Below are 19,466 nucleotides of genomic sequence, written 5' to 3'. Positions count from 1 at the left end.
TTTTTATAAAGTTATTTTCAAGAAAATTGAAATAAAAATGTTAAGATCCAAATAACTTCTCACTATTGGAAATCTTTCTACCTGCAATTACTACTCCTAGAAGTTCTCAAGTGTGTTAAATTCAAGTTCTAGGAAAAGAAAGAGGGTGGGTAAAGAGGAATCATACTCAAGAATATACTTTGTATCTCTAGGTTTTATTAGGACTCGATCAAAATATAGTTGGTTTAGAAGTAGAAGCCTATCTTTCTAAATTGATTTTCTACAGTACAAAATCCTCATATTATTGTCAAATAATCTATATTTTTAAATTTATAATATTTAATTAACTTTAATTTTGTTGGCATTACAATTCTAGACTTCTACTATTTATATTTATATTCTATTAACCTAAAAAAATTAAAGGCCAAGGTGAGAAGTAACAATTAAAGGCCAAGGTGAGAGGTAACAAATGTTTGAGAGAAAAAAAATTTTTCAGACAGAAACCCATATAGTGTTCTGCTTAGGAAGTGAAGGCAAAGAGTATTTATGAAAAGGAAAGGGGAATAATTACATTAAAAAAAAGGAAGAAATGTCTGTTGATGTTAATACACCAAGAAAGAAATTTCTATAGTTATAAACAAGGTAAGTGATTATTTAGCTATATATGGTTGTGCTAATTCTAAAAAATGCCTTTAATTTTCAGTTTAGTAGGAAAGTCTGCTTTTATGCTAACTCTGAAAATAGTTATTTGGAATACAATGCTGCTCTCAGGATAGTCTAAATGCTATTTTGCCCGGTTTAAAGCTTCAAAATGTTTAAAGAAGAAGACAGGCAAGACAATTGCTCTGAAATAGCAGCTCTGACTCCATTTTGAAGTGGCTCATTTATATTATTTTTAACAGCTCCTATTCATGAAACATCTGAGGATACTATACATTTGTATGTTAGTTAAAAAAAAAAATCTTTGTGATAGTCTGCGTACTAATTAGGTCAGTTAAATCTTTGGATTTTTATTTCTAAAAACATTTAATTTTATTTCTAACAAACTTTTCTGTTTGTTTTTTAAGTATATTAAAATTTTCTCTTTTTTTATTGTTGCTCACATACAGTCGTCACTATTTTCCTACCTACACTCCCCCCACTTCGCCAATCCCCACCTCCCACTATTGATTCTATCCCCCTTTAGCTTTGTCCATGTGTCATATATGTTCCTTGATGAACCTTCCTCCCTCCTCCTCTGTTATCCTCTCCCACTTCCCCTCTCATTACTGTCAGTTTGTTCTTTATTTTAATGTCTCTGGTTATATTTTGCTTGCTTGTTTGTTTTGTTGACTAGGTTCTAATTATAGGTGAGATCACATGGTATTTGTCTTTCACTGCCTGGCATATTTCACTTAGCATAGTGTTCTCCAGATCCATCCATGCTGTTATGAGGGGTAAGAACTCTCTCTTTCTTTCTGCTGCATAGCATTCCATTGTGTAAATGGACTATAGTTTTTTGATCCACTCATTTACTGACGGGTATTTAGATTGTTAACAAACTTTTCCGTTAAGAGTGTGCCTCCTGCTAGTAAATAATCTGGAATTTGCTTTACAGAGTCCCCCAGAAGAAAAATTATGTAAGGAAAGTTTAACATCCTAACAAGATACTTCATGTAATAATGGTATATAAGTAAACCTCCTACTTCATCCTTCCTCCAAAATTAAAAGTAAGAAAGAAGAAAGGAAAAAATGAACAAGGGAAAGAAGGAAGGAAGGAAGGAAGGAAGGAAGGAAGGAAGGAAGGAAGGAAGGAAGGAAGGAAGGAAATTAATAATCCAAAAGCCAGACAATGAAATTGAAGCTAATTATATTTTTGGAAAATATTACTTTTGAAACTTAAAGCTAAGATGGCATCCTGACAAATAAAATTACACAGAATCCATATTTGTTTCAGTGTATTGTATTCCACAATTCTGATTGACTAAACTAGTCACATTTATTTTGTTTCTTCACTTACAATCTTTTAAACTTTTAAGTGATAAACATTATTTTAAGTGATAATAGTATACTGAGTAAATTATTAGTACAAGCCCTTTCAAAAAAGGTAGATGTCAATGCCCTACTGTATCTCTCAATGTTTTCCGCCTACCCCTTTTGTACATTCCTCCCAAATATCATGTAGAATAGGCTGCATGATTTTTAAATAACTCCATAGCACTAAAATTCCTCAGTTGTGTGTTTTTACTTGCAAATTTAAAGCACTCTTTTTACAGGTTTTATGGAGATACAAAGGAGATATACCAGCCACACTAGGAGCCAATACCCGACTCTATGATTGGATGCCCCAGAATGATCTTCTTGGTAAGATTGAGAGGAATAGCTGTATAGTTGGATGATGAACAAGTTAAATAACTGATAGCAATTAAATTTAATCAACATTTAATTATTTAAATGTTATTTATTTATTTACTTTTCAGAAAGAGAGAAGAAGAGAGACAGATAGATATTGATTTGTAGTTCCATTTATGTATGCATTCATTAGTTTATTCTTGTATGTTTCCTGACCAGGGATCAAATCCACAACCTTGGCATATCAGGAAAACACTTTAACCAAGTGAGATACCCAGCCAGGACAACATTTAATCATTTAAAAATTTACTGCCAATTTTAAAGCAGATGTAATTGAGGAATTGGCCATTTATAGATTCCTGCTCCTTTGACTGACAAAGGTGCATCTTCAGTTAAGCCTCTCATCACTTTGTAAATTTCAGTCTCAGCTCAGAAAACATCTTCTCAGTAAAGTCTTTCCAGACAATGCCAAGGGCGTTAATTCCACCATACCCTAAGATCACAGTTTTCTGACGTAGCAATAACCTCTATGTCCAGCTTCTATAGGAAATACCACCTTCTTCATTGATTTATTCTGTAGCTTTTCACCACCTCTCTCTGAAATTCTTTTAACATATAATTAAATCCCCATTTGTTTCTCACTCAACCCTCAAATTAGGTCATCCCAAAACCAAAGCCTTTATCACTCATGGTGGAACAAATGGAATCTATGAAGCTATTTATCATGGTGTTCCCATGGTGGGAGTTCCCATGTTTGCTGATCAGTATGATAACATTGCTCACATGAAGGCCAAAGGAGCTGCTGTGGAAGTGAACATAAACACAATGACAAGTGCAGATTTGCTCAATGCCTTAAGAACAGTCATTAATGATCCTTCGTAAGTACTACTGCTTTGAAAGGCTTGCCATTGATTATGTTATCCATCACATTCAAGGATGCCCAATGTTTCATGTATTTGTAATTGCTATTCCCCCTAGTAACAAACATAACATGACTCATGTAGAAAGCACTTTATTATTTCATCTCCCAAATTGATGAAGTCACTTGCTAAAATTGCAAACAACCGTCCAAGTTCAAATACCTATCAGTATTTTTTTAAAAAAATGATGTTCGTGATGACACAAATTCTCAGATATCTTTTGAATCCTATGCTTATTTTCATAAATATACACACTTCTGTAAATATTATAAGTGTTCAGTGAATACAAAAATAGATGCAAATTGCTAAATATTAATTGTGAATTGTGTGAATTGATGTGAATTGCTAAATATTAAAAATTGCTAAATATTAATCATTCAAAAATAACCCTCATTAAAGCTGAGTGCATGCTATCATTGGCATATGCATGTATATAGGGAGATAGAATAGTTATAACTTTATATGGGGGGACCCAAATAAACTGGAATTATTTTCTGAAGGGCAGGGCCCTTGTAGCATAGGTTTCCCTGACTACATGAGTATTCTAGGAACCCATCCATATCATTGTACCAGCTGTTGTTGTTGCAAGAGTCTGTGTTCAGCTTCAGTGAGTTTTATTTTTTTGAAGACTCTAAGTAGTTGCCCATTTCATGATGAGTGATTTAAGAGCACACCTTCCCACACCATGTTTAGAAGTTTTTGACTAAAACTGTCATGACCCCTGTGTCCCAACATCTTCATTCACCTGATCTTGCTTGGCACAAGTGACATTTTTTTGTCTCCCTGGATGAAAAAAGTCCTCAAAGGAAAATGTTTTACCCATGTGGTAGAAACGAAACGAAAAATAGCAGAAGCACTAAAAGACATCAAAATCAGCAATTACAACAACTGTGTTGAGCAATGGGAAAAAAAGTCTCTTTAGGTGTATTGTATCAAATAGAGAGTATTTTGAAGGCAACTGAAGTTTAAGCATGTAAGAATAATTATACAATTGTTTTAAAAATAAATTCTGTTTTTTGATTCTCGCCTTGTAAATATAAATTGCATAAATTTTTGACCCATTCAGTTTTTTAAATGTTACTCAACTTCCATGATTTTGCATGTTTTTCAATGTTCTTTTTGTGACTGATTTCTAGTTTCATAGCATTGTGTTAAGATACTTGATATGATTTCAATCTTCTTAAATTTGTTGAGACTTGTTTTGTGTCCTAACATGTGGTCTGTCCTAAAAAAAATGTTCCATGTGCACTTAAAAAGTATGTATATTCTGCTGCTTTGGGGTGAAATGCTCTGAAGATATTCATTCAGACCATTCAATCTAGTATGTGATTTAAGGCCACTGTCCCCTTGTGATTTTTTGTCTGAAAGATCCATCTATTGAAGTCAATGGGGTGTTACGATTCCCAACTATTGACTGTATTTCTATCAATCTCTCCCTTTATGTGCATCAAAATTTGCTTCACATATTCAGGTATTCTTACACTGGGTGAAGAAACATTTACTAAGATGATATCTTCCTGTTGGATTATTCCCTTTATCACTCTGTAGTGTCCTATATCTCTTAACATAGCCTTGGTTTTAAAGTTTATTTTGTCAGATATAAGTACTGCTACTCCAGCTTAATTTTTCCTTTCCATTTGCACAAAATATCTCTTTCCATCTCTTTACTTTTAGTCTATGTGTGTATTTTGATCTGAGATGGGTCTCATGGTGACAGCATGTATGTAGGTCTTGTTTTCTAAGCCATGCATCTACCCTATATCTTTTGATTGGAGCATTTGAGCCACTTACATTAAAGCTGATTATTGATAGATATGTATTTAGTGTCATTTTATTGTTAGACTATTGTCTTCTGTTTTTTCTTCCTTTCTCTTTTTCTTCTTCTTCAAGAAAGCCTTTTAACATTGGTTGTAGTACTGGTTTGATGCTGACAAACTCTTTTAGCACTTTCTTTTTCTAGAAAGTTCCTTATTTCTTCTTTAATTTTAACTAACTTATCTGGGTAATGTACTCTTGGTTTTAAGTCCTCACTTTTCATTTCCTTGAATATGTCACACCACTCCCTTCTGGCGTGAAATGTTTCTGTGGAGTAATCAGATGACAGTCTACTTCGTGCTCCCTTGTATGTAACTACCTGCTCTTCTCTTGTGGCTTTTAGTATTCTTTTCTCATCTTTCAGCTTTGTCATTTTAATTATGATGTGTCTAGGTGTAGACCTCTTAGGCCCAACTTGTTTGGGACTCTGTGAGCTCCCTGGACTTAATTCTATCACAAACCTGAACCCAAAAATATATGTACTAATTCTGTCTCAGCCACCAAATGTCAAGTGAATGCATGACTTGCCTTTCAGATATATGCCTATACCCTTTGTTGTTTGAGAGACCATTAGAGATATTAGCTCTATAACTATGACCACCATGATGCCACAATGGTTAGGGGCTCAAATTCTAGTGAGATATTTATATTTACCTTGAAAATTCAAAATCCATCTCCTTGCCATTTCTAAAATTACCCTGGTATCTCCATCCAATTTAGACATTGACAATGTGAACAATGTCCTTTCTTCACAAAAGCACAAGTGTGTGCAATGAAGGAATCCTAGATGCTGCAAAAACGACTCATCAATATTAACTACCGGTGTCCTGGGCCTATCATTACTTACTAGTCAGACATTAGGGTCCATGCTTACAGAATTCTTAAAGGATATTTTCCTGCAAGAGGGGTTGGCCACAATCTTTTTCTTAAAATAATCATTAAAATCATACTTCACAAGCAATATAAAGATTCCTTCTTAAAAATTAGCCTCATTCCTTTTTTATATGTTTATATTTTACATTTTGTCAAAAATGTATTTCTTTCACAGTCTCTCCTTTAAAATTCTTAAAATGCTATACAGTAGCAAAGTTCATGTCACAGCAAGAATTAAATGTTTTCTCAGCAAGTCTATAGCCTTTGCAGGATGTGTTATGCAAAAGTGTTACATACTTACCTTCAATGAAAACAAAAACTCTGATTTCTGTCTATGTATTTGTTTACCAGTTATAAAGAGAATGCTATGAGGTTATCAAGGATTCAACATGATCAACCTATGAAGCCCCTGGATCGAGCAGTCTTTTGGATTGAGTTTGTCATGCGCCACAAAGGAGCCAAACACCTTCGACCAGCTGCTCACAACCTTACCTGGTTCCAATACTACTCTTTGGATGTAATTGGGTTCCTGCTGACCTGTGTGGCAGCTGCTATATTTTTGGTCACAAAATGTTGCTTATTTCTTTATCAAAAAGTTGGTAAAACAGGAAAGAAAAAAAAGAGGGAATAGATCATTTCCAGTGTGATAAAGTCCTGAATAGGCAATCCTTTTCAGGTTCACCACAATGACCTAAAGAAAATATATCATGCTTTCAAAATCCCCACTTTTTTCTAACTTAGTCTACTGGTGAAGCCAAGAATTGGACAATATCATTAACTAGCAAGCATGTCCCATTCTTCCTTTGCCTTTTGTCAGATGGAATTACTTCCTTCCTCTCACTTTCCTGACACAGGGACATTAAGAGTTTTATACATATTCTATGCAAAATATCAAAACTTTCTTTATTTTTAACCCTATGTGATATGCTACTAACAATGTGCTAAATTCTAGGGAACAAATAAAACGTGAGTTAAATTAGATGGATGTAAAGGACACAACATAAGAAAATAATATTCACAAGAGATCTCTAGGACATACAAGTCAGGGAAACATTATGGAAGATTAGCATGTTATAAGAATGGTATTGATTTTTTTCATAAAATTAAGCCCTTCTGCTTGCCTAATATTACTGGGGTCAGAACATAAATTGATAACTGGGATGGTACGTCACACTCGGACAGGTCTATAAATTTTCATTAAACACATACATAATCATGACTTATGTTCTACCTTGGGTACCCTTAGTGCAGAGGTCTAGGTATTACCTTCAAACAAAAGTGAACAATTAAGTCATTATTTTTCTCAAGGACCAAAAATATAGCAATAATTAAAGGTAAACAGATCACTTTGGGGAAAATAATATGAAATATAGAAAATGGCAATTTTATTAATTTTTTAGTTAATGATACAATTAATAAACTTAAAGTTAAATGTTAATTCATTATATTTAAAATCATGAATGCTCATAATATACAATTACTGTAATCAAAGATTTAGCTTTCTGTCAAAAAACGAATACCTATTTAACTGGAATATAAGATCATTATATTATTTTTTGTCTCTGTCATCTACAAATTTAAATTAATCAATTGTTATCACAAGAAAATAAGATATTAGCAGATCTTCTTGACCAAAAATGGTTTGTAATAATTTATCAGTGCAAAAAAACTAATTAAAGGCAAATGTTCATATTTGAATCAGCTTTGCATTGATTTAACAAATATATTAATGACTGGACTTTTTTCCCCTTTATAAACCTAATGACATGTCTAAGGATTTGACTTCAATATTTGATGTGTAATTAAGCAGATAAATAAATAATATCCATTGTATTGCTAATAATTTTGAAATTCTTCTTGATTTCAATATGGTATATTAGAAACTACTTCTAACTTAAAAATAAGTGTATCATGAAAGCATAAAAGTATTTCTTCTTCAATATATTCATACTGAATAGTCAAATAAATCCTACAAATCATCTTCTACTTGACAGATTATCTTTTATACTTATATTTGCCAGGAAAACTGTCATATTTTGTCTTTATGATAACTTTACCTATTTCTATTTCTGTTTTTTTAATTATTTTTTATTTTTACTTTCTTATTATGTTTCAAAGGCAACTTGAAATTTTAATTATTTCTGCAAAATTTTTCATTTCATTTATTTTTCTTCTGATTGAAAGTATTCAACATGTTTCTATTATTTTAGTGACATATTTTTTTAAATCAAGATTATTTCTTTACCATATTATTATACAATATTTACCATATTGTTATACTTAACAATATAAGAATGTTCAAATATAGTAAGACCATGCCACATTCTAATTTATATGCCTTTAGGCTTGAATTGGGCCAGTTTTCTTTTTGTTTTTGACCTTTATTTTAATTTCAAACTTATTTCTTTAATTATCTCATCTAGTTAAATAATTTTGATAATTATTTGTATGACTATAAAATTACTGTAACATTTATATTTCTTATGTTTATCTGTACTTACAAGTATACTTTATCTGTAGATAAAGTATAGATAGTTTATCCATACTTTATCCAGACTTACAAGTCCAACTGCTGTCTCTTCATCTATGTTAGGATGTTTACATTTTTTATTTTATTTTAATTCATTTATTTTTGCTAAGGTTTCTTTATTTTTAGAGAAGGGGAGGGAGGGATAAAGAGAGGGAAGAGAAACATTGATGTGAGAGAGAAATGTCAATTGGCCACCTCTCCCATGCACCCTGTCAGGGGACAGAACCCACAACCCTGGCACGTGCCCTGTCAGGAAATGGAACCAGCGAACTCTCACTTTTCAGGACTGAGCCACCCTCATCAGAGCTCACGTGTACTTTAAACATTTGATATTTGAAAATGATCTGTTTTTCCCCCACCCCAACCAGGTCTCCTGAAACTGCCCATATTTCAGTTAAAAATCAACTCGGTCTTTCCAGGTATTCATGTAAAAAATACTGAACTCATTATTTATCTCTTTTTTTTTTATAATTGTCCAATAATATCTGTCAGCATTACTTCACAATACAGGGTGGGGCAAAAGTTGGTCTACAGTGGTTCATATGAAAAATAATACAATAATTAATAAACAATAATACAAGAATAAATTGTTTTGCATACTCACAACTGTAAAGCTACTTTTGCCCCACCTTGTATATCTAGAATTTGCACCCTACTCTTCAGCTCCATGGGTTTTCCCTGGTTGAAAGTACCTTTGTCTCTCACTTGGAATAAAATGATAGACACAGCAGTATAAGCTTCAGTAAAAAAATAAGTACACTATCATGCTTCATGTTGCATAGAAGTGTATTTCTAATCTAAATGTCTTAAGGGAGAAAGAAAGCTCTACTGAAAAATCCATCCACATATAAAGGAAACAATTATCTCATTAGTTTGGTGTGCCTTCATCACATAGGACGTTGTTCTTGCCTATATACTTAGGCAACAACATCTATAAGCTAACTCAAGATATTAAGGCAATGAAGAATATTTTCCCATTTAAATCATGTGATCAAGATATTGTACAAAGACTGCTCACCTGCTTTTGAAAAGAACTTAGTAACATGGCCACACCTAAAAAGCCTAATAAAAGTTTTCTCTAGATATCTATCTGCCTAATATCTAATATCTGAAATATTAGTAATTACTAACCACTGAGGCTCTTTTTCTGTTGCCTTTTGCTTTATTTTACAGCAAAGCATTTGACCATGTGTTCAGGCTAATTCCAAAAATTCTTTGAAATTAAAACAATCTCATTTAAATTATTATGCAATCTTAGAAAATGTAGTCATTAAATAAAAATATATACTTGGTATATTGAAACAAATAAGTTACTGATTACTAACTATTTTTATAGATTAGTACATTGCACTTATAATTTAATTGTATGCAAATAATAACTAAAGAAAATGATTATTAGTCGTTTATAATTCACTCTTTTAATCTAGAATACCTCTGGTGTAACACTTCAAATAAACCTTATGTAATAAACTTTTGTAAATTTTCATGTAATTTCATTCTCTTTTACTAGATATATTAATATTTATTATTGTGAATCACTCCTTTAATTACAAAATTTTGATAAATGCTATATATAAACTCAGTCATACCTACAATGTAGCCTAAATGTCTTAGAAATCAAAATCACATATGGGTTTGGTAGTCACAGTAGAATGTGAAGCACATAAAACAAGGCCTTTAGAGGGTATAAACACATTGACTAAGAAGCTGTAAGTTGCAGTTCTCATCAGTCATTGACAATATCATACTGCGTGTCCTCAGGAAAAACTTTGTTATCAAATGAAAAGCATGGAACTGCATGACCTCAGACATAACTCTGAACACTAAAATGTGATGACTCTAAAAGGAGATGTTCAAACCTGGGTTGTATTTCAACCCAACTTTGAATAGAATCCTAAAGACAAAAAAACTTTAGAGTTTTCTCATAGTTCAGTTGAAAAGAATACCAGAGGGGAAGGAATTTCAGGGGGAAAGGAGAAGTGCTTGCAGGAACAACTATAAAGGACACCTGGACAATAATGGGGGTGGAAATGGGAGGGAGGTGGGAGGGCTGGTGTGGAGGTAAAAGACAGAAAACTATACTTGAACAACAATTAAAATAAAAATTAGGGGACTTCCACCAAGATGGAGGCATAGGTGGAAACGCTGTGCCTTCTCCCACAACCAAGTTTGAATACAACAAAGGTTTAGTAAACAAAGACACAGCCAAAGAACAGAAAATTGAACTATGTGGAAGTCCTACAACAACGAACCCTTCAACCCAGACCGGTAAGAGGGGCGGAACCAGCGGCGGAGCACAGTGGGCAGGAAAGATCCCTGACCCTAGGTGCCCAGGCAGCTGGGGTAGCATCAGGCAGACCCAGTGAGGACGCAGGGCGGTGGGCTGGCCGTGGTCCCACAATGGCGCACAGATAAACCAGCAGAGGAGTGAGCAGTGAGACGCACCATGAAGGCCCCAGCAGCAAACCCAATGAGGACAAAAGGTGGCAGGCTGACTCCATCACACATTCACATGCAGTGGGACAGACCACACGAGCCCCTGTGGCAGTGGCAGGAGGCAGCAGAGGGAACCGCCATTGTTTTCCCTTAACCCTGCCCCCACATATAGCTTCACAACTTGGCAAGCTTCACACTTGCCCAGCCCTGGTGAACACCTAGGGCTCTGTTTCTCATATGTAACAGGCACGAACAGTCCAAAATATGGCTCAGAAAGAACTCAAAGCCCCAGAGCTTATAACTTTAAGCAAAAAAGAAATAGCAAACATCTCAGATGCACAGTTCAAAACACTAGTGATCAGGATGTTCACAGAACTGGTTGATTTTAGTCAAAAATTAGAGGAACATATGAAGGCTAAACTAATTGAAATGAAGGGAAATGCACAGGAAACCAATAGTGATGGAAAGGAAACTGGGACTCAAATCAATGGAGTGGACCAGAAGGAAGAAAGAAACAACCAAACAGAAAAGAAGGAAGAAACAAGAATTCAAAAAAATGAGGAGAGGCTTAGGAACCTCCAGGACATCTTTCTTTAAACGTTCCAACATCCGAATTATAGGATGGGGAAAGGAAACAGCCACAAGTGGAAAACTTATTTGAACAAATAATAAAAGAGAACTTCCCCAGTCTGGCAAAGGAAATAGACTTCCAGGAAATCCAGGAAGCTCAGAGAGTCCCAAAGAAGTTGGACCCAAGAAGGAACACACCAAAGCACATCATAATTACATTAGTCAAGATTAAAATGAAGGAGAGAATCCTAGAAGCAGCAAGAGATGAGGGGACAGTCACCTACAAAGGAGTTCCCATCAGACTGTCAGTGGATTTCTCAAAAGAGACTTTCCAGGCAAGAAGGGGCTGGAAAGAAGTATTCCAAGTCATGAAATCCAAAGACCTACAGCCAAGAAGGCTCTATCCAGCAAAGCTTTCATTTAGAATGGAAGGGCAGGTAAAGTGCTTCTCAGATAAGGTCAAGTTCAAGGAGTTCATCATCACCAAGCCCTTATTATATGAAATGTTAAAGGGACTTATCTAAGAAAAAGAAGATAAAAAATATGAACAGTGAAAGGACAGCAAACTCACAGTTATTTACAACTACACCTAAAACAAAAGCAAACCAAGAGGACAGCTAGATCAGGAGTGGAACCATAGAAATTAAGAACCTATGGAGGGTTAGCAAAAGGGGAGTGGGAGGAGGAGAAGGAGGGAGAAGGTACAGAAAATAGCATAGACAGTAGGTAGAAAATAGACAGGGGGAGGGCAAGAATAGTAGGGGAAATATAGAATCTAAAGAGCTTGAGACACGTGGTCATAAACTAAAGGGGGGGAATGGTGGGAGAGGGGTGTGCAGGGTGGAGGGGAATGAAGGGGAGGAATAGAACAACTGTAATGGTATAATCAATAAAATATATTTTTTAAAAAACAGAAAAGAAAAGGAAATATCACTGTGGTCCTTCACAGCCTTTTTGAGAAGTGGGTTATGAGATAATCACACATTGTCAAGGCCTAATAAAAATGCTAACACTGCTAAGAAGTGAAATAAAGATATTACTATGAACGTCCACAAAATAAATAAATAAATAAATAAATAAATAAATAAATAAATCCCTGGCTGGTGTAGCTCAGTGAACTGAGCATGGGCCTGTGAAGCACACGATCTGGGTTCAATTCCCAGCCAGGGCACATGCCTGGGTTGCAGGCAAGTTCCCAGCAGGGGACTCACAAAAGGCAACCATACATTGATATTTCTCTCCTTCTCTCTTTCCCTTCCCCTCTAAAATTAAATAAATAAGTAAAATATTAAAAATTATAAAAAATTAAAAAAGAAAAAAATACTTTTGTTCATATAAATGTTTGACCTGGTAATTTGAAAGTAATTAATCCTAAAATTAATACTTACTACTTGTTTCCCTTCAAGAAACATAAAATAAGGCAGTATAGCATTTGTAGCATGTACATGTTTCCCTCACATCACCAAAAGGTGGTGGATATAAGTGTAAAATACTCCTAGAATTTTTGCTATAAATACAGTGGCCCATCAAGAGATGTGAGGAGATTTGACTCAGGAGAAGGAAATAGACTCGTATTCAAAAATCCTTCAAGCATATGAGCCAATCAGAGACTATTACAAGATAAAGACAGAAATACAACACTTACTATACTCAAAAACCATCAATAGTGATTCATTGCAAATATGGTGGGACTAATTTATCATTTTCACTTTAATTGGGGGGAAATGTGCTTTAAATTGATCAGTATTTTGGAGTTGTGGTTAAATTTTTTGTTGACTTTCTCATAGTGAAATTACAATAACATATAACTATTCTTTATATCCTCCTCTTTACTCCATCTTTCTTTCCCTCATTCTTATTTTTCTTTCTCACATTCTTTCTCCTTCTTTCCTTCCTTCTCTTTTCCCTCCCTTCTTCTCTTTATCTCTCCTTCTTTCTGTCCTATTATTTTCTTAATTGTTCTTCAAGTACAGTTGTCTTCATTTTTCCCTCTCCACTCCCCACTGCCCCATCCATCCCCGCCTCCCACCCTCAGTCCTACTCCCTTTGTCTTTCTCCATGTGTCCTTTCACACACATTCCTTGAGGACCCTCGTCCTATTTTCCCCATTATTTCTCTCCTCCCTCCCCTCTGGTTATCATCAGTCTGTTCTTTATTTCAATGTCTCTGGCTTATATCTGGCTTGTTAATTTGTTTTGGTGATCAGATTCCACTTGTCTTATTATTGTTTAATGCCCCCTTTCTAGTTACATCTATAAGCCAAATTTTTAAAATATATTTTATCCATCACTTCATTACAGTTATCCCATTCCCCCCTTCACTTCCTTCCACCCTGCACACCCCTCTCCCACCATTCCCTCCCTTTTGTTCATGTCCATGTGTCACAAGTACTTTAGATTCCATATTTCCCACAGTATTCCTGCCCTCCCCCTGTCTATTTTCTACCTACTGTCTATGCTATTTATTCTCTGTACCTTCTCCCCCCTTCTCCTCCTCCCACTCCCCTGTTGCTAATCCTCCATGTGTTCTTCATTTCTATGGTTCCACTCCTGATCTAGCTGACCTCTTGGTTTGCTTTTGTTTTAGGTGTCATTGTTAATAACTGTGAGTTTGCTGTCCTTTCACTGTTCATATTTTTCATCTTCTTTTTCTTAGATAAGTCCCTTTCATATAATAAGGGCTTGGTGATGATGAACTCCTTGAATTTGGTCTTATCTGAGAAGCACTTTATCTGCCCTTCCATTCTAAATGAAAGCTTTGCTGGATAGAGCCTTCTTGGCTGTAGGTCTTTGGATTTCATGACTTGGAATACTTCTTTCCAGCCCCTTCTTGCCTGGAAAGTCTCTTTTGAGAAATCCACTGACAGTCTGATGGGAACTCCTTTGTAGGTGACTGTCCCCTCATCTCTTGCTGCTTCTAGGATTCTCTCCTTCATTTTAATCTTGACTAATGTAATTATGATGTGCTTTGGTGTGTTCCTTCTTGGGTCCAACTTCTTTGGGACTCTCTGAGCTTCCTGGATTTCCTGGAAGTCTATTTCCTTTGCCAGACTGGGGAAGTTCTCCTTTATTATTTGTTCAAATAAGTTTTCCACTTGTGGCTGTTTCCTTTTCCCATCCTATAATTCGGATGTTGGAACGTTTAAAGATGTCCTGGAGGTTCCTAAGCCTCTCCTCATTTTTTTGAATTCTTGTTTCTTCCTTCTTTTCTGTTTGGTTGTTTCGTTCTTCCTTCTGGTCCACTCCATTGATTTGAGTCCCAGTTTCCTTTCCATCACTATTGGTTTCCTGTGCATTTCCCTTCATTTCAATCAGTTTAGCCTCCATATGTTCCTCTAATTTGTGGCTAAAATTAACCAATTCTGTGAGCATCCTGATCACTAGTGTTTTGAACTGTGCATCTGAGAGGTTTGCTATTTCTTTTTTTTGCTTAAAGTTATAAGCTCTGGGGCTTTGAGTTCTTTCTGAGCCATATTTTGGACTGTTCGTGCCTGTTACATATGAGAAACAGAGCCCTAGGTGTTCACCAGGGCGGGGCAACTCAGTCGCTGGTTTGTGACACTGTATGTGGGGGCGAGGTCATAGAGGGAAAAAAATGGTTCCCTCTATGGTTCCTTTCCTCTAATGGTTCCTTTCTGAGCTCTGCTCTGCTCTCTCTCAGATTTCTGTCTTCTCTGCAGCTCCCCACAAGAAAATTGGGCCCCTCTGGTGCTGGTTCCCGGGTGTGTGGGCCCATGTATTCTCCAGGACCCTGTGGGTCTCTCCAACGAACTCTCTGTGATCCTGGGAACCTCTCTCGGCCCCTCAATCCCAAAAAAATCTTTCCAGTTGATGCTCTCAGGCTCTAATTCCTGTCACTGGGGCCCTAGCCTGAGCGTTCGGTCTCACTGTTCACTCCTTCGCTTGGCTTATCTGGGCACAAATGTGTGACTGCAGTCAGCCAGCCACCCTGCACCATCACTGGATTTGCCCATCGCCACCCCACACCTAGGATCCACCAACCACCTTCGCCTCTGCTCCTGGGTTGATCAGACCAAAAGATCTTTCCAGCCTGACCCCGCTCTGCTGCTGACTCCGCCCTTCTTACCGGTCTGGCTGAATGGTTCATTGTTGTCAGACTTTGGTACAGTTCAATTTTCACTGTTATGGCTGTGTTTTTGTTACTAAAACTTCACTGTCTTTAAATTTAGTTGTGGGAGGGGTCACAGTGTTTCCACCTATGCCTCCATCTTGGCCGGAAGTCTATAAGCCATAATTATTCTAAAAGAACTAAACTTAGTTTTACTTTAATAGCTTTATCAGTAAGTTAATGGTAAAATTTCCCCATTTTAACTTAGTGGTAATTGGGTCCACTTCACTCGTTTTTTCTTTTCTTTAGGGATACCCAATGAATTATGCGAGGCTTGGAAAAAGTAAAAATTTGGCTACTCTGAACATATTGGGATGTTAAATTTCTCATCTATATTTACATACTTTTCAGTCTGTTGGAAGACTGAACTGCAAACCCACCAAAATTTTACTGAAGGTAGGCCTATTACAGTGGAGTTTTTAATATTCCTTATGATGCGATTTATGATATCCCTTTAAAGAATACAACCTGATAACAATATCATACTACTAAAAATTTTTATTTGCATCTCCAAACTATCTTACACAACACAGAAGATCTTCTAAGTATTGGTAGCTCTTATAGACATAACATCAAGAATTTTAGCTGAAGCACGACATGAATGAAGTAGCATTTTAAAAATGATAGTGGGATTAAAGGTAGACAATGGATTGTAGACATAGAAAAGTACAACCATGCAGATCACTAGGGGAGACTGCTTTAGTAATCCTGACAAGCATGGCTGAGGTCAGAAGGAAGGTATTTATCATTATGGTAGAGAGATAAAGACATTTTAATGAGACACTCTAGGGTGGACTCAAAGGTCTGGTAAATAAAAGAAGTTAAGTGTTCAAGAAAGAAGGAATTAAGATGGACTATGGGATTTCTAACTTGTGTTTTTATTTGAATATTGATGATTTTTAATAAAATAGGGAACAATTTAGGGGGACAACTTCTGCAAGACGAATATGTTCTCTTTTAGATTTACTTATTTCAAGAAATCAAAGCAATATTTAGGTGGAAAGTTTTTAAAATAATTTGGGATATTGTCGGTCATATTTTAATAACTATGTACAGTGTCAGATGGGTACTATAATTATCAGGATGATCATTTTGTAAGTTCTATAATTGTCTAATCACTCTGTTGTATATCTGAAACTAATATATTGCATGCCAATGGTAATTGAGTAACAACTATATTTTTAAAAAGAAATCATTTGGGTAATACAAGGTCTCAATCTCAGCAAACAACAAAAGAAATAGATCAACAGCATAAGGGAGACCACAGAGACCCAAACATTAGGTTAATTTTTGCCAGCATAATGGCCAATTTGGGGAAGTAATAAAGACAATTGCATAACATGTTCTAAGTCTTCAAAGAAATCTTGAGTGTTAGGGATTCTTGGAGGAAACAGTAGTAAGAAGGAAAAGACAGTAATAGAATAAATATAGTAACAATACTGTACTTACCAATCAATGAGAACTGAAGAGAAACACTAACTTTTACTTGGGTTGCAGGAGTATAAGCTAAGAATGTTGCAAGGTGAAGTGTTCTCACAATAGCACTTGATTTCTGTTTATGGTAAAAATGTGTATTGATGTTTGAAATTGTGTTGCAGATTCTGAATATCTTTTTTATTCCAGTCAAGTTATACCTGCAACCCAACCTCTATTGAGAGATGCTATTATAATAACTCAATATTTATTAGACATGGAGTACGGGATATGACATTTTTTCCTGGCTCTCTAGATAATCTCCTAGTCTGTAATATCATATTTATTCTTCTACTCTCACTTTTTACATGCACAGATACAAACAACACAATGAACCATAATTCTTACAAAGTCATCTCACATAAGTGATACAAGATGGAAAAAATTGTTTTCTTCCTCAAAACTCATCTATTAATACGAAAGCTCATGCACTATGAGTGTTGATCATGAGTTACAGCTCTTCTGAGAAAATTTGGATAATGTAGGAGGTACATATTGTTTACTGAGTGTGTTAATGTAAAAGGAATTATGTTGATGTATGTTATTTGTGTAGAGGGATAGATAGATGAGTAGATGGATGAATAATTACTTCACATCTTGCAACATAATCTGCCGAAATCTGAATATCTAAGGGGCGTATAAATATTTCCATGGACTTATCTTACTAAATCAGTCACTTCAGAAAAAATCTGATAGATCAGCGGTCTCCTACATTTTTGGCATCAGAGACCACTTTTGTGGAAGACAATTTTTCCAGAGACAGGGCAAAGGATGGTTTCAGGATGATTTAAGCTCATTACATTCGCTGTATACTTTATTTCTATTATTATTACATTGTAATCTATAATGAAATAATTATACAACTCACTGCATGCTAGGGTTAGCATTTGGGCTTACCAAAACTGTGACTGAAACAAGTATGCAGTGTGGGAAAAAGGTATGGATGAAAATAATGGGTGGGCCATGTGTAGACCAAAATAAGTGTTGAATTCTGACTTAAAGCCTGCCACCAGAAGCATCTACACAAGTAAAATACATAAACTCACTTGGCACTATAAAGCTTACCACCTGATGTACCTTGTCACCACTCACTAAAAGGGTTTTGGTATATATCTGCAAACAATTGATTTATTATGGTCTCTGTGCACTCAAACCTCCCTGCTAATGATAACCTGTATTTGCAATCACTCCCCAGTGCTAGCATCACCCCTCAGCTCTACCTCACATCATCAGGCATTAGATTCTCATAAGGAACTGCAACCTCATTTGCACAGTTCACAGTTGGGTCCCTGTTCTTATGAGAATCTATCACCCCCACTGGTCTGACAGGAGGCAGAGTTCAGGCACTAATGCAAAGAACAGGAGTGGCTGTCCATATAGATGAAGCTTCTCTTGCTCAACAGCTACTCACCTCCTGCTGTGCAGCCTGGCTCCCAGGGATTCAGTGCCCCTGTAATAGATCAAATTGATTCCTAAACCTTCCACTAATCTTGTGTATATTTTATCTAACGCTGCTATCAGCTTTTTGGTTTTTCAGACAGAAAATCATATTTCTTTACATCTTTGTACAAAAGTATGTATCTTTCCTCTTATACATTGTTTTCAATCTCAGATCTAATCACTAATTACAAATTTCTACTATATTCTTTACATTTATTATTTTCAGTCCATGTTTCAGGCTATTATGGTCCCATATTTAAGTTACCAAACACACATTTTTAATCAGTTTCCCTTCATTTAAGTTCTTGCCTTTATATGCCATTCTATGTTTAGCATCAGAATTATTTGCAAAAAAATAATAATAATAATAATCTTGTAATAGCCCTTTTTAAAATTTTAGTAAATAAATTTTACCTTTAAATTAAAATCCAAACCATTCAGGACTGCCTATTATCCCCTATTTCATTCTAAAACTTACTGCCACAACTTTCTTTGTGGTCCATACTCACCAGAGTGGATATGGACCAAATATCTAGATATCCATGCATTTTTCTCATTCCTCTATTCAGTTGAAATCTGTCCTTTTGCCGTACTCTGCCTACCAAGGCTTTCATGTCACCTTATATGTTATCTACCTCACTGAAGCTATTTCCAATTATCCCATAGAGGACTGTGTTTTTCCTCCGGAATTCTGAACACCCTGTACTAGTCATATTACTCTAATCAAAGTATTTTCCATGTGTATCAAAGCAAATTATTTGCTGTTTCACATAGGGAAAAAATGTGTACCATTTTCTCACTTAAACCACTTGGCACCTGCGAACAGAGTAGAATGAATGTTGGCGAGTGTGTTTCTGTGTGTGAAATATTTACTTCAGGGTTTTTTGTTCTTTTCCTTATTGACAATCTAGAAAATAAATTTGTCTTTATTTAATGTATTTGATTTTTAAGTTCTGGAGGTTAAAATAGTT

At 35.4% G+C, this 19,466-nt stretch overlaps 1 protein-coding gene and 1 pseudogene across 2 annotated transcripts in view; one reads left to right on the top strand and one right to left on the bottom strand.

Annotated features, from left to right (window-relative positions):
• The window catches only part of UGT2A1 (UDP glucuronosyltransferase family 2 member A1 complex locus), a 62,302-nt gene extending 54,662 nt beyond the window's left edge, over positions 1-7,640 (top strand). For both annotated transcript variants that reach the window (XM_037033628.1, XM_037033627.1), the window contains 3 exons: positions 2,235-2,322; positions 2,969-3,188; positions 6,270-7,640. In XM_037033628.1, coding sequence (XP_036889523.1) covers positions 2,235-2,322; positions 2,969-3,188; positions 6,270-6,549 — 588 coding nt within the window. In that variant the 3' untranslated portion in view covers positions 6,550-7,640. The remainder of the gene's footprint in view (positions 1-2,234; positions 2,323-2,968; positions 3,189-6,269) is intronic.
• Positions 1-19,466, bottom strand: part of LOC118978259 (UDP-glucuronosyltransferase 2B31-like) — a 421,339-nt pseudogene that overhangs the window by 276,403 nt on the left and 125,470 nt on the right.

This window comes from Sturnira hondurensis, unplaced genomic scaffold (genome assembly GCF_014824575.4).
Source record: "Sturnira hondurensis isolate 20B ecotype Veracruz unplaced genomic scaffold, ASM1482457v3 Scaffold0021666, whole genome shotgun sequence".
NCBI lineage: Eukaryota > Metazoa > Chordata > Mammalia > Chiroptera > Phyllostomidae > Sturnira > Sturnira hondurensis.
This window is presented reverse-complemented; position numbering and strand designations above follow the sequence as displayed.